The sequence below is a fragment of the Phyllostomus discolor genome, chromosome 6 (genome assembly GCF_004126475.2).
Source record: "Phyllostomus discolor isolate MPI-MPIP mPhyDis1 chromosome 6, mPhyDis1.pri.v3, whole genome shotgun sequence".
Lineage (NCBI taxonomy): Eukaryota > Metazoa > Chordata > Mammalia > Chiroptera > Phyllostomidae > Phyllostomus > Phyllostomus discolor.
Genome location: NC_040908.2, coordinates 75994706 through 76010672, shown reverse-complemented (window position 1 = coordinate 76010672; position 15967 = coordinate 75994706). Strand labels below are relative to the sequence as shown.

Below are 15967 nucleotides of genomic sequence, written 5' to 3'. Positions count from 1 at the left end.
GACTAAAAACTAAAGCAAACAAAACTGGCCCTGTCACTGAGGATTAGCTGAACATCTTTAGAATACATCCTGTACACCTGTACTAAGTAACCTCTTGGGATATCTCAGCTCACTGAAATGGATCCCAATGACTGCAGATTCTTTACAATTCCAATGCCCTCCACCAATGCTCTAGTACTCAAGGGCACATACCATTCTGGATAGAACCCAAAATGCCATTTATGACTTTACTGTCATATTTATTATAGGCATGTTCTTTTAAATAGTATTTTCAGAATTGTGAAAACTACCATGAAAGTCTAATAAATTTCTGTTCCTGAAAACCCAAGACACACTATGAATTTCCCTGTATATCTGTGCATCCTGTGATACTAAAGGCCCACAGAATCCTGCCCAGAAGAAAACAATTATATAGGCCAAGGACTATCCAACCAGTTTGCATAGAATCCTACAAAAAAAAAAAATAAAATAAAATAAAAATAAAAATAAGCAACAGATGAGAAGAGGTGACAGAAAAAAGCATACAATTAGCCACTAAAATTCTGATATGGTACTCAACCTCACTCATGAGTAAACAAATTTAATTTTAATACAATTTTCTAAAGACTAGAAAAAATTTTAAAGATCCATATTAAGTGTTAAGATCCAATATTAACATTTTATTAAATGTTAATAAATCTTTAGTATTAACTTTAATATCTTTAAATATTAATATTAAATGTTATAAATATTGGATATTTAATACATGTTAAATATTAATGTTAAAGATCCAATATTAAATGCTGGGTGGGTGTGGAGTGTAGGAAATGACCACTCTTAGACATCATCAATGAAACTGAAATTTGAAAAATCAAAAACACTTGAACAGTATTGACTAAAACCAGACTTGTGCGTCCCTAAGGAACCCATCCTACAAAAACAGCAGGACTGATATCTTGATGGGGCACAAGGACATTCACCCAGCACAGTACTGTTTATACAGCAGCAAAAAACTGGGAACAACATCAGTGCCCATGGACAGGTAAATGTTAAATAAATTATGGTTCTGCACAACAATAAAATTGTGCAGCCATTAAAAATGAGAGAAGAGCTGTAGCTATTGATCTAGAAAAAACAGCAGGCCATTATTTGTAGAACAATCTCACTTTTGTGTGGACAAAGCATGTATGGGTGTGTGTGTCTACAGAGTAAAAAATCAGGAAAGAAACGTGTCATTTGTGAACAGTAATTACCTGTACAAGATAGGATTGTAGGTGCACATAGGATAAGATCCTTTCATTTTTGCTTAAAAGTTTACTTTTTCTTTTTTTAATGGTAAGAGTAAGTATAATTTCATTTTCTTTGTTTTGCATTTTTAATTAAATTTTGAAAATAAAAAGTCTTACTTAGAATATTATGGTAAGAAAATGATATTTAAAAAAGCAAATGTTCTCTAGGGCCTAATAATCCAGCAGCAGTGAATGAATGTAACTGATCATGAAGAAGAGCAGGTTGACGGATTCCACAGAGCTCAGTTCAGATCCCGGTGTTTCTAGGAATAGTCTATGGTTCCGACTATGGGTCAGACTGTTCGCATCTTACTTGGAGAGATAAGATTAATGAAGCTATTCTCAATTTGAGAGAATGGGAAATAGATGTCACAAATCTGAATTTATGTAATTTAAACACTTGTTTTACAACATGGATGGACCTAGAGGGTATTATGCTAAATGAAATAAGTCAGATAGAGAAAGACAAATACTCTATTATCTCACTTATATTTGGAATCGAAAAAACAAAACAAAACCCACAAATTCATAGAAAAAGAAGTCATATTTGTGAGTACCAGAGAGGGGTCGGTGGGAGAATTAGATGAAGGTAATAAAACAGTACAAACTTTCAGTTATGAGATGAGTGAATACTGGGGATGTGGTGTACAACATGATGACTGTCTGAACACTGCTGCATGGTATATTTGAAAGTTGCTAAGAGAATAGGTACAAAACTTCTCATCACAAGAAAAACAACATTTTTTTTCTTTTCTCTTTTTGTATCTGCATGAGAAGATGGATGTTAATTAAACTTACCTTAGTGATCATTTCACAATATAATGTATGTCAAGTCATTATGCTATACACCTTAAACTTATACAGTGTTATATATCAATTAATTGTATCTTGATAAAATGAAAGGAAATAAAAGAACTGCATTAAAGGATAAAAAAGATTGCTTTAAATTAACAATAAAAATAGATTAAGTACCAACCACATTATTCATCTTTAATAGGAAATAGTATGTAAAGATAATGATCAAGAACTATTTCTTGTTAATAGGGAAAAGGGTCACATCTGTACACTCCAGGCTTAGTGAAGGATCCAATAAAAGGAATGGACTTCTTATTAAGAACCTATCACATATTTATAAAACGAAGTATGTCTTCATGGACCTTTCCCTTGACAAAATGATATTTCTATTCAAAAGACAAGAGGTGCATGTAAAATCCAACTAGAGGACATTATACCCAACAGTACTTAAGTATTAAAATACGAGAAGTCCAACTATGGAAGCCAATGAAATTTAGAGAAGGTCAGGAGGATGGGGAGAAAGGAAAGTCTGAGAGGGCTTGTCATGGAGGACATGATGCTGACTTGAGTCTGGAAGGAAGATGCTGGGGAGGGTTCATAAAGGAGGCACCTAGGTTGTACACCAGAATAAGACACCATGATGATGACACTATTTTACTGGAATTTCCTTTGGAGGTAAGTTTTGAAAGTTGTCTTGTATTTGTAGTTTTTAAGCTTATATTTGTAGTTACACCTACAAAAATGAAAGACTTATGAGATTAACTACAAATATGAAAATAAATTTCATTAAGTAACAACCACATCATTCTCAAGAATCATAGAAACAGGAAATAAAAAACAGCCCTAACTATCTTATTTAAAAACTTTGTATTATTCCCTGGCTGGTGTGACTCAGTGGACACACCTAAAGGTCGCTGGTTCAATTCCCGGTCAGGGCACATGTGTGGGTTGCAGGCCAGGTACCCACTGGGGGCATTCAAAAGGCAACTTTCTCTCACATATTGATGTTTCTCCCCTCCTTTCAGCCTCCCTATCCCTCTCTCTCTAAAAAATTAAATAAACAAAATATAGAAAAAAAACTCTTTATTTTAAAGATGACATGGTTAGTACTTAATGAAATTTATCTTTTATTATAAATTTAAAGCAATCTTTTAAAGATTTTATTTATTTTTAGAGATGTGAAGGGAGGGAGAAAGAGAGAGAGAAACATTGATGTGTGGCTGCCTGTCATGCGGCCCCCACTGGGGACCTGGCCCGCAACCCAGGCATGTGCCCTGACTGGGAATTGAACCAGCGATGCTTTGGTTTGCAGCCCACGCTCAATCCACTAAGCTACGCCAGCCAGGGCAAAGCAATCTTTTAAATTATATAAATTCAAATTGTGATGTCTCTTATTCTCTCAAATTGAGAACTGTTAACCCCAAATAAATGAAAGACTTTATATGTTAAACAACACATTCATTTACCTGTTTTTATGTTTCTAGTATTCTGTATTTTTCCTTCCAGAAAGTCAGAAGCATTGGGACACCAAGTAACCTTTCACTTTGTATTTTTGATTCATACAATGGAAGAAACTATAAAACTTGAAAATAGGTGACGTCTACAGGAGACAGGGGTGTGAGGAGTTCTCACAACACATCCATCCTGCTTATTATGAATGAGAAGTGTCAGGAATCTAAACACCAACAACCCATTTCAGTGACTGCAGACAATGTGCCACGACCAGTGCACCAGGGTTCAGACAACCACTAAGACTCTGCTTAAAAGTCCCTGAAGTGCTGGGACTTATCACTATGCCAATTATCTTGACAATCTAGATTCACAATTGACAGCAGCTCAGAGTTCCCACCAGGAAGAGTTTGGAGTCCAGACTCCAAAGCTGGACTTGTTTTCTATCATGGCGACCTGCCTTCACTGCTGGGGTGTCAACAGAGAATCAATGTGTCCGAGCCTCTTCCCCATTTTTATTTGCTGTTTCGAGCATGAAATTTTCTAGCAAGGCACTTGCAAACATCCTTTGCAGCATGAGTTAAGTGGCAAGACCTGGGAATCTACCTAAATACCTAAATAATAAGCCAGTTGTTGAAACAGAAATACCGTATGATCTCACTTAATAAGAGGAATCTAATGAACAAAATAAATTAATGAGCAAAAGAGAACCAGAATCATGGAACAGACTGACAGCTGTAAGAGGGGAGGAAGGAGGTGAGGACTGAATGAAAGAAAGTGAAGGGATTAGTCAAATAACTATATATGCACCACCCATGGACATGGACAACAGTGTGGAGATTGACTGGAAATGGGGGACAGGCTAGGCAGAGGAGGGCAAAAGGGGAAAATTGGGACAGCTATAATAGCATAAACAATAAAATATTTTTTAAAATGCAAATAATAGAAATATGGTTTAGTATATTATTACCAGTTAGATAGAATATAAAGTTTTTTAAAATAACACTATGTGGCAACAGTGAATAATGTTAAGAACAGCATCAAGGGAAAATACAATATGAAATAGCATGCATACCAGCCATATAAACATAAAAATATGCGTATGTATTGCCCTGGCTGGTGTGGCTCGGTGGATTGAGTGCTGGCCTGAGAACTAAAGGGTCGTTGATTCAACTCCCAGTCAGGGCACATGCCTGGACTGCAGGCCAGGTCCCCAGTAGGGAGTGCTTGAGGGGCAACCACACATTGATGTTTCTCTCCCTCTTTTTCTCCCTCTCTTCCCCTCTCTCTAAAAATAAATAAATATTTTTTTAAATATACGTGAATGTGTATTGTGGGTTGAATTATAAGTAATTAAAAAGTATATGAAGTGATAGTTTCAATAGGGTCACTGTTCCATCTAACATAGACTGGGAACTTAGTGCAGAACAGCAGCAGCACTGGTATGTGGGCTTGGAGCAGTCAAGGCTGGCAGATGGGGAGCTCCACGCATTGCTGCCTCAGAGAAGCACATGGCAAAACCCTCTGGCTTCCACACATCACCACCGGCAGGCTAAAAACAATGGTTTGGGCCTGACACTCCCTCATCTTCCCAGACTTTCATACCTTGAATAAGTCATAGAGTTCCTCAAGGTCTTCCAGGAGAAATGAGACTTCTGGGTTAACAACACGGAGCTTGAGGAAAGGAAAAACAGGAATGGAGTGAGAGCTTGTCTGCATTTGGAGGGTCAGAGACATGAGGGGCTCTTCCTGCAAGTGTGGGACACAAGGTGCTAGCACCAACTTCCATCTCTGAAGGATCAGTGTCTGCTTCTTTCTGACACAAAGATCACCTTATGGGAACTTTCGCAGGAGTTTATCCTTACCTTTCTGATTCACACACTGGGGCTTCCAGAAACACTTGTAAGTTCTAATGGAAGTTCAACACTAGCAAAGACAGTTTGCGCAATAACTTCCTCCTGGAAAACAACTAATACTGTAGGCCATGTGTGCTGGGCATTTTCTATATCCTACCTCCTTTAATCCCACACTGTGGGTATTATTATCCTCATTTTACAACTGGGGAACCTGAGGCTCACAATGTGTCTGGCTCTGAAACTCATGCTCTTGCTATACCGTGTCACCTCTATTAAGTTTTTAATTCAACATACCAAAAACCCCTGGCATTCTTATATTAGAGACCAACAGGGACATCACAGGTCAGCACCTGTCTTGAGCCACTATGTTAAGGAGGCCTCTACTCACCACATTCTGCTTTGTGGTGTCTTCATGGCCTTGGAGGACCCGGATCCTGTGCCTATAGCGCATGCGCTCAATCTGTTCCACAGACTGGTCTCCAAATTTCTGCAGGGAAACAAGGAAGCATGCACTCACAGAATCCCTTCTATATACACAGGACACAAGAGGCAGCCTTGGAAACTTCCCTCAAGCCCATCTCCCCAGCAAGCTTCCACTGGGTGGGTGGAGATGGGACAGGGGCCAGTTACCTCATAGGAGTCCCGGATCAGGTCAGCAATGTCAGTCACAGGATAGGGCTCCTGGTCATCAGAGAAAAATGTGTGATGGCTGCCAACTGGGGGTCCAGGGCTGTCCTCATTCTTAATGTGATCCAAAAACCTGAATATACCACTCAGCATTAAAGCACAGGCTTATTACCCTCATTGGGTCACAGGGGCTATGACACATGTTACATATAGCTCATTTGTCATAGCACTTTCAAACATAGCTCATTTGTCTCCAAACAATGGGAAGACTTCCATAAAGCCAGACTTGTCAATCTGGGCTCCACCAGTGGGTTTCCAGGGATCTGTGACTCTCCAGTGAAGTAAATCACAACATTCTAAAAGGGAACCTTTGTCAGCTAATTTACCCTCAGCTGTAACAGGCCTGGGTTCCAGTCCTCAGCCTAGTGAGACACACCAGGCCGAACACACAAAATGTCTGAAACCTTCAGTTGGCTTTCTGAAGCCAACAATTCCTAGTGCCTGCCTCCCCCCACTCAAGACCACTAGAAGTCCATCTACACTCAAGACATTCCAGTTTCCTCAGAGAAAACCATTGATAACCCTCTCTTCCTGGACTCCCTTACTTGGTAGAGAGGATGAGGGAAGATGGCACCTTCAAGCACACGCAGTTGACAGTGCCACCTGAGGGACAGGCTCTGGAGAGACCTACAGGGTGACAAACAGCAGGGTGGAAGGAAACCTTCCAGTAACAGCTCCCCTGGGCACCTGCTGCTGCCCCCTCCTATAGTCCACCTCACAGAGTTGCAGCTGGTGCCCACTCCATTCCCCAGTCAGCCAAAGACAGCACCAGGGCTCACCTGCTGAGGACCATCAAGGCCTGGCCATCATCCCTGCTGCTGCAGAGGTCTTTGGCACAGGCATCCAACACAGCTAGCCCTAGCTGGAAGATGGCTTTGATCCCATCATAGAAGAAGCAATCTACAATGTTCACTGCACTCTCCAGGGGCATAATGCTGAGGAACAGAGTCAAGAACCACGAGAGCGAGATGGATGCCAGGGCTGATGGGTCGTTCAGGTGCTCCGCCAGCTCAGGCAGGTGCTCCTTAACAAGCTCCTCAAACACAGACTGGTCCACTTGTGCTCCAATGACTCGGTGATTGAAGTAGTCAGGAAGCATCCGCTCACACACAGCAACTAGCAACCAGAAGGCTTCCTCCTCCTTGGCATACAGCAGCAAGACAGAGGTGAGGATGTTCATGGACTGCTCAGGGTTCACAGAGGAGGAACAGTTACTGACTAGACCACACAGGAACACAGAGAAGTTAAAAAACACAGAAGTCCAAATGACCTATAAAAGTCAAGATCAGGGTGCCCCAACCACACTGACCTTCATGCAGTGGAATTTACCATGTGTCCTATCAACCTGGTCCTCACAAGGTATAGATACCAGGCTGAGAAGTCAACAACCACTCCATTACTGCCCCCATCTAGCAATGCTGGATTGAGCTGTGGTGCACACCTCAGGCTCAGATTAAATCCATCCATTTTCTGTGTTTATGTTCTGACAGATACACACATACACACATGTCATCCACCCACTGATTTTGCTTCTTCAAAGTGTGAAATCTTGTATTTTTAAATGTCAGAATCTTCTCTAATCCAGTCTTAGGCTGGGGGATTTTTGTTGTTTGTTGCTGGTGTTTATTTTGTGCTTGGCTACCACATCCCTGAGTAAACTAAACAAACTTCCTGAGTCCTCAGGGACTGTTCAGAGGACATCTTACCTCCACCCCTCATGTTTCCTGAAGGAAGCGACCTGCCCCAAACATCTTTTTCCTCCCCAAATAGCAATGCTATTTAAAAAACAATCCCTGTTAAGTCCTAGAGGTCTAGAAAGACAGAGTTCCATAGCAGCTTTATCCTCGCCACCCATCAGTGGAGGCCTGCAGATGCATGAAAACAGCACCTCCTCCACTGTAGACTGAGCACATGTGATGCTCTTCTTAGGCCCTGGGAAAGCTTTCTAATCTTAAATGATCAGGCTGTATGACACTATGAAGGTAACTTCCTTTGGCCTCATTCGATGAATTGTTTAGGGAAAGGGACCAAGCCCGTAGCCTCACACAACTGTCCTTGGTACCAGATGGCCAGAAATCACAGACCCTGAGGCCTAAGTGGTCAACACAGGATGTGGACTAGAGGATTCTTCTCCTCAGCACACACCTCACCTGGCAGTACCCAATTTTGGGGTTCCGGTGGGCATAGGCCGTCAGAACTCTCCTCAAAGCAGCAATTCCAGTTTCGTTTTGGAAGGCAGGGTGCTCTGGTAAGGAACGATGCAGGTCCCGTTCTATCTCCTCTGTCACCAGGCAACATTTGCCCATGGACTCCTCTACCAGATTACCATAGTAACCAGGATGTGAGGCGAGATCAGTTACAGCATCTAATGATTTAAAAGTAATTTTTCAAGAGAGTTGATTACCAAGATAGTGTAAACATAGGAAGGGCACCTGCCCTGTCAGAGAACCTCAGTAGGGTCTCATTTCTTGAAAGACATGAAATATTTTGAGACTACATACAACAAAAAGGACTTCATTTCTGTCAAAAAACAAAAAAGAAAGAACATGGCTTTTCTAAGAATAACCTTATACGAAGAACTAGAAACACATACTAGAAACACTTTTATTATTATGGTCTTCATAAATTGTATTCCCTAGCAACAGGAAGTGTCTGATGTGTTTATGTGTATACATATATACTTATATGTATGTACAAATACACAGTTTTCCATGCATTAACTCAACAAGAAATTACTGAGCACCAATGTGTAAATCTCATGAGAAGATGCCATTATGATTAAGTAATGCTAACAATTATTAAGGAGCCAACAGCAGCCAGCATGAGACTGCAGTGTTCATGATGTGCAAGATGGACAAGCACAGCTCACCCAGGGCCAAACTACTGCCCAGGCCTCTGACAGCAGGGACATCAGGGATAAGAGAACCAACACCTTCTGAAAGTTCTCGTCACTCACCAGCCAGTATCAGGGCACCTGTGGTTTTGGTCAGCCTTCCCTCAGTGGGGCTATGGTTCCCTCCCAGAAACTGCTGCCAGCCCATTGCAGACAGGTTCCCAAAAGGCAGGGGAAGCAGCAAGGGCCCAGTTATGCCTTTAACCACTAGTTAATGTTTTTAATTCTTATTGGGTTTAGGACTATGCCCTTCTCCAACTGTCCTTTATATTAACAGTTATCACTTATTTAGCAACAGTTTAAACACTATAGCAACTCTTCTGCCACCAAAGGAAACAGTCTATCACTGGAATGAAAAGGCAGCCCTATATGAACTGACTCAGCACTTATTTTCTTAATAAAAAGCATATGTGTAAATGGTCATTCCTCAGTATCCATGGAGGATTGGTTCCAGGATCCCCATGGATACCAAAATCTGTGGACATGCAAGTCCCTTCTATGAAATAGTGTAGGATTTGCATACAACCTGTATCTGCATATAGGCTACAGCACTGTGTTCCTACACATCAGTTCATTCACATGGATTTAGTGTAGTGCTTGGCACATGGTGAGTTCAGTGTCACTTTTTCAAACTTTCTGGGATTTTTTTCCCTGAGTATTTTTGATCTGTGTTAGTTGAATTCACAGATGCAAAACATATGGATATGGAGAGCTAACAATACACATATATAAAATATGTTCATTAAAGACACCTGGAAGACCATAAACCATTCTAGGTGGCTAGATTTTTGAGTAATGTTACTTTCTTTGCTTGTTCCTCCATATTTTTTTTCAAATATGAACACAGATTGTTTTTATTACAGATAAAAATACAGAAGACACTTTTAACTTTTTTAAAAAAATTGTCTCTATGGTGTGTCTTGGGTAGGCAGCTGCAGAAACAAGCCTGAGGGGGAGACTCAGCCTGTGATTGGGTGAACAGTGGCTAGAGAGGTATCCATGACACTGACTATGGAAATGCACCCAGTGTGCCAGAAAGCCCAAATTCTACATGTGGGTACCTCTGACTAGATAAGAAAGGGGCTGGGATACTTTGGGGGAGAGACCAGGAAGGAGAAGCAAGATAATTGGGGGTGAGAAGTTACCATGATGGAGGAACAGGATAACCAAGTAATGAGAGGACAGGTACCCACACATGCCCAGCCTCACTGCTGATGTGTACACAGTACAAGTTACCTGGAAAAAGTGACACTCCTCACCATGCCTCCCTCAGCACTCTGTGGTGGAGTCACACCACAGAACAACAGGGCCCTACCCTTCCTGCTCGAAGCCCAGCTCCTCTACAAACTGAGACAAAATGGCTCATGATCAATGTGGAGACAGATGAATGCCTGCTCCGGAGTCTCTGAAGAAATTTGATTCCAGTCTCAGCCCATCCATCAGCACTAAACAACAGCAGAGGGAGGGAGAGGCCTGGGGCCTGACACCAAAAAGGCAGCACTGAATAGGTCAAATGATTTAGAAGGAGAAAACACAGAGGAGATATCTCTGTGATTCTGTCTCTTGGAGACATAAGTGTCTTTAGGAAGGAGGAGCTAATAGAAAGTGTACTCTGAGGAATTTATTTCAACACCATTGCAAGTGAACACCTTATAAAGACTGTTTTGTTTAGTATATTTCAGAGTGCATGCTCTTTAAAGACACTTCCCTTCCAGGGGGTTGGTATTTAACAGAATTCTCAGGATTACATATAGACTCAAACTTATTTTTTAAAAATTGATTCTAAAGTGAGGGGAAGAGAGGAAGAAAGACCAGGAGAGAAACACAGATATGAGAAAGAAACATTGATTGGTTGCCTCTCATACACGTCCCAACTGGGAATGAACCCATAACCCAAGCATATGCCCTCACCAGGAATCCAACCCATGACTTTTTGGCCTATGGGATGATGCCCAACCAGCTGAATTACACCAGTCAAGGCTCAAAGTCCTTTTTAAAATAGAAGAGATCACGTCAGCCAGACTTCACATTGATGAGGAGGACACTGATGACCAGACGCCCAGGCAGTCTGACCAAGGCCCCACAGTTGTCACAGTATGGTTCTGAAGTCTGGGTTGGGAACATCACGGGAAGAATCTAGGATACACACACACACTGCTCAGACCTCAGTCTGTGTTTCTGAGTCTGCTCCAGAAATCATGTTTGGCCTAGAGGCACATGAACCACTTACCTGAGAAGAGCAGCCAGAGTCTACCACGCAAAGACTCAGGGATCCCCATGGCCACAAGCTTCCGGATCTTCTCTGTGCGAAACATACATACAGTTCTGCCATATTCCATAAAATGGTCATTCCACAGTCTTAATTTTATCTGTTCTCTGGACTGAAAATAGAAACATCCTTAATATACAAAGAAGCCCACCTGCAACTTCCAGTGCAGCCCATCTACAATCCAAAATACAGGAACATCACCTCTGTTAACAGTGACAGGCAACTCCTTCAGCAAATAGTACTTCTGAACCTCTACTGGGCACTGAGGATGTAAAGGGGAACAATACAGAGCACCAGCCCTTCAGAAGTTGAGAGCCCAGTGGGAGCACTTAGGCAATAAAATGCCATTTCCTTGGCAAAGTGGATAGGAAGAAAATATTTGTCCTAAGACAAAAGTAACCCAAAGCAGATGGGAGGGTGAGGTCAGAATGGGAGGCATGAGAGGAAGGATGCTGATATGGAACCAGCTGCCGAAACACAGGTCAGCTAAGGGGACAAATAGGAACAAGGGGGAATCAAAACTTGCCATGAACTTCCTGACAGCCAGAAGAAAAACTGAAATCTGAAAAAATCACATTGCTCTCACCATCAGAAACAAGATACTACTCTTCTAGGCAATTAAAAACCCTTTAAAATAATTGCTAGATGGCAGAAAACTTAAGTTTCTTTTAATAAGATGTTTATTTAATTATCTTTACAAAAAAGAAATACCATAAAAAGATGCATACTCAGATCCTACTCGATAAAAAGAGAGACTTTCTGGGAACACAGACTCCACTATGTGACCACATCCTCAACACATGCATGCGTGCCCAGGCAGCGGCATCAGTGGACTCCCATTTTGGGCCAAGGAGGCAAAGAGAGGGAAGCTTGCTATTCCAGACACACCCACCCTCCTAGATGCTGAGCTCCACAGTGAGTCAGATGGCTGGGAAGCCATACCCATGCAAACTCTGTGAGGTCTGGGATAGGCAGAGTATGCACCCACCATTCGAGTGTCGGGACTCTGGCTGCCTGACTGCTCCAAGACAGCTTTCAGGGCCTGGGGGTGCTGCTGCAAGCTCTGTTCTTCTTCACCTTCCTCACTATTTTGAGAAGATATCATTTCAAGATCCCTAAACTTGTGGCCACTGCACATGCTTGTTGAATGAAACACATGTGACATCTGCACAGAGGGGGAGAGAGAGAAAGAAGAAAGTCATTGCTTTAATTATAGGACAATCTTCATCTTGCCTTTGAAGGCATGAGCATAACAAATTCAAACATGTCGATTTATGAATCAAAGGAAAAAGAGACTAATATGAAACCCAGTGGATTTGATCCTCAGGAAGGAGTACAGTCTACACTGCAATGTGCCCATGAGATTGCTCATGGCACCCAGGGCACATATCTAATGGGGACTAGGAAAGCACCTTTCCTCATGTGCAGTCTCATCTTCCCTTAGCTTCCAGACTGAAAAGGACTATCTCTAGAAAACAGTTCTAGGGTACTGAAAATTATCTCTGGTCCTCCCTGTCCAGGATGGGTGTGTAAGTACAAAAGACTAGGTTCCAGCAGACCAGGTCCATTTTTGTAGCTGTCCACCCTCAAAGACAATGAAGCTTCTCTTTCAGCACACTACTCCTGCCCCCAAATAACAACACCCCTTCCAACCTGGGGTGGTGGAGGACCCTTGTAACCTGTGAGTAGAGTGCCCCTTTAGCCCCTCTAACCTGTGGGGTACACACCTATCAACCCCTTTAATCTGCCTGGAGACCCCTCTAACCTGTGGAACACCTACTTAGGACACCCAGTGCATCAGAAATGGTGCCAAACTGATATAAAAGCCACATCATGTCTGACATATGCTTGTTGTACCCATGTGCATTATTGTTATGTGCACTCCCTTTTGCAGACTGCTGCCATAGAACTGGTAAAAAAAAATAGAAGGGGTTTTCAGTGTGTGGAATCCTACTCTTTTGAAAGATCATACCATGTCATCATCCTGTGAGGTGCTGTAATGCACAGGGTGGTCAGCATGCACCTGCTTTAGCCGGATGAGCAGACTCTCCACCAGGTCATCTCTGTCCTTGAGTTCAATGAACTGGAAGGCCATCTTGCTGCGGATGCTAATGATGATGGGGTTGGGCAGCAGACTTGTATCTTCCATCTTCTCAATGCTCACAACCTGTGACAAGAAATTACACACAAAAAGGTACAGCAAAAAAGAAGGGAAGCAGACATTTAATTACATCCTCAGAAATACCCCAAGATAGAAGGCCAAAACAAATAACTACAATAAGGAACTGGGACAGAGGTTAAAAGTATGTAAGGCAGCATATTCAAAATAGCTAAAAGGTGAAAGTAACCCAAGTGGCCACCCTTGAACACAAGTGGATAAACCAAATGTGTTCTATACATACAAGAAACTATTATTCAGCCATAAATAGGGCAGATATTCTGACACATGCTACAACATGAATGGACTTTGAGGACATTACACTAAGTGAAATAATCCAGTCATAAAAGGACAAATACTGTATGATTCCACTTACATGAGGTACCCAGAATAGCTGAATTCACAGAAACAGAAAGTAGAATGGTGGTTGCCAAGGACTGGACGTGGAGGGAAGGGGGATGAGGAGGTGTTGCTTAATGGGTACAGGGTTTCAGTTGGGGAAGGTAAAAAATGTTCTGGAGATGACTGCACAACAAAATGAATGACTTAATGTCATTGATTAACATTTAAACATGCTAAAATGGTAAATGCTGTTATGTATATATTATCATAATTTTAAAAAATAAGTATATAAGACAAGTGGATTGTTCCACTCTTATGTAAGAATATTTGTGAAATGAAGACACCTGCTGCCAAAATAAGACATGGAGATATGAAATCACAGGAATGAAGAAATTTTGAGTTTTTCTGAAGAAGTGCTTGTCAGGATGTCACAATAGGAAGACAGGGGTTCTGACTGTAATGGAGTTGTGGGTACAGTCATGGCAGGGATGCCCTGAGACCACAGGATGAGCTGTCAGAGCCAGAAGTAGACTCGGGCTGCTCTCAATTCCAAGAGAAGAATTATGGCGTTGTATAGTAGGAAGGGGCCTGATCCATGTGAATGGAAACACTTTTAAATTTTCAACTAAGATTTCAGGAGTATATAAAAGCCAAACAATTTGACCTTTATTTTCAGAAGGGATGCTTTTTGTAGGTCATCTTTTTTTCTCTTCTCTTTTGTGGGTGAAAGGGGAGTATGCATGACTAAAAGCTGTCATAAAGCTTTAATTGCTAGGCAGTACTTTTAAATAACAGCTTTATTGATAATGTGGAGGTCAGCATGTCCTGTTCTCCCCAATCACTTTTATAAAAATTTCAAGTTGCCACAGCAGTAACAGAAAAAGCAACAGCTAAGAAGGCAATGGTCAAATTCAGGCCATGCTTCCCTCTAGATACCCAGCCTTAGCCAGCAGTGAGGTCCCCACTGGCTGCCATCTCCCAGGGAGGTGGGATCCCCTCCCTACCTCTCTGAGTGGAAGGATGACGTTGCAGCAGCCATCCTCTTTGCTGGCAAAGCAGATGTAACTATCTGAGGTGAACATCCGACCAACAGTGTGACAGCGACTGAAGGGTGTCCACAGAGCACAGTCCATGACTGTGTGCAACTTCTCTGGCCTCGGCAACCTGAAGAATGCCCGGAAGAATTCATTCTGTGCTCTAGCTTCCAGATGCCTGGTGAAGGAGAGAGACAGAATAAAGAGGCAGAAACAATGAACACACTCCATTACAAAGGAAAACACTTGTAAACCCACTGGCACAATCTATTATTTAAATGAATACAAAAAGGTGCTGTGCCGTACAGTTCCTGCAGGAGTCAGCAGCACATGCTCCACTTCACAGCCAACCTTTGGAACAAGGACACAAAGCTGAATGGGCTGCCTCTGCACAGAAGTAATGTGACAAACCCAGAGACCAAAATATACAATCTTTTCAAGTTTAAGTAACACCAGGAATTACCATAAAACAATTGTATAAAAATCCAGTATCAAAAAGTCAGATAATAACAAGTATTGGTGAGGATGTGGAGAAACTGGAACTTTCATACACTGCTGGTAGAAATGTAAAATGGTGTGGCCACTTTGAAAGACAGCCTGGCTATTCCTCAAAAGGTTAAATGTGGAATCATCAAATGACCTAGCAATTCCACTTGTAGGTATATACCCAAGAGAACTGAATACATATGTCCACTCAAAAATGTATGCATCTTCATAGCAGCATTTTTCATTATAGCTTCAAACTGTAAACAATCCAAATGTCCATCAATTGATGAATGGATAAGCAAAATGTGATATACCCTGCGATGGAATATTACTCAGCCATGAAAAGGAATGAAGTTCTGATACATGCTACAACATGCATGAACCTTGAAAACATTATGCTAAGTTAAAGGACCCAAATATAAAAGACTACCTATTGCCTGATTCGATTTATACAAAATTTCCAGAATAAGCAAATCTATAAAGACAAAACAAATTTGTGACTGCTTAGGGCTGGAGGAAGGGGGAGAAATAAGGAGTGACTGCTCACAAGTATAAGGTTTCTTCTTGGGTTGATGACAACTCTCTAACATTGATCACAGTGATGACTGTGCAACTCAGTGAACATACTGAAAACCAGTAAAGAATGGTATCCTTCAAAAGTGTGAATTGTAAAATATGTGAATTATCTCTCAAAATATGAGCAGCAAGTGATCTCAGGCCTGTAAGCCAT

General features: G+C 41.6%; 1 protein-coding gene across 7 annotated transcripts in view; it reads right to left on the bottom strand.

Annotated features, from left to right (window-relative positions):
* Nucleotides 1–15967, bottom strand: part of TBC1D8 (TBC1 domain family member 8) — a 122443-nt gene that overhangs the window by 13785 nt on the left and 92691 nt on the right. For all 7 annotated transcript variants that reach the window (XM_036028369.1, XM_036028368.1, XM_036028366.1 and 4 more), the window contains 9 exons: nt 14722–14929; nt 13190–13384; nt 12206–12382; nt 11179–11329; nt 8206–8420; nt 6835–7238; nt 5999–6128; nt 5757–5855; nt 5118–5186 (listed from right to left, as the gene is read on the bottom strand). In XM_036028369.1, coding sequence (XP_035884262.1) covers nt 5118–5186; nt 5757–5855; nt 5999–6128; nt 6835–7238; nt 8206–8420; nt 11179–11329; nt 12206–12382; nt 13190–13384; nt 14722–14929 — 1648 coding nt within the window. The remainder of the gene's footprint in view (nt 1–5117; nt 5187–5756; nt 5856–5998; nt 6129–6834; nt 7239–8205; nt 8421–11178; nt 11330–12205; nt 12383–13189; nt 13385–14721; nt 14930–15967) is intronic.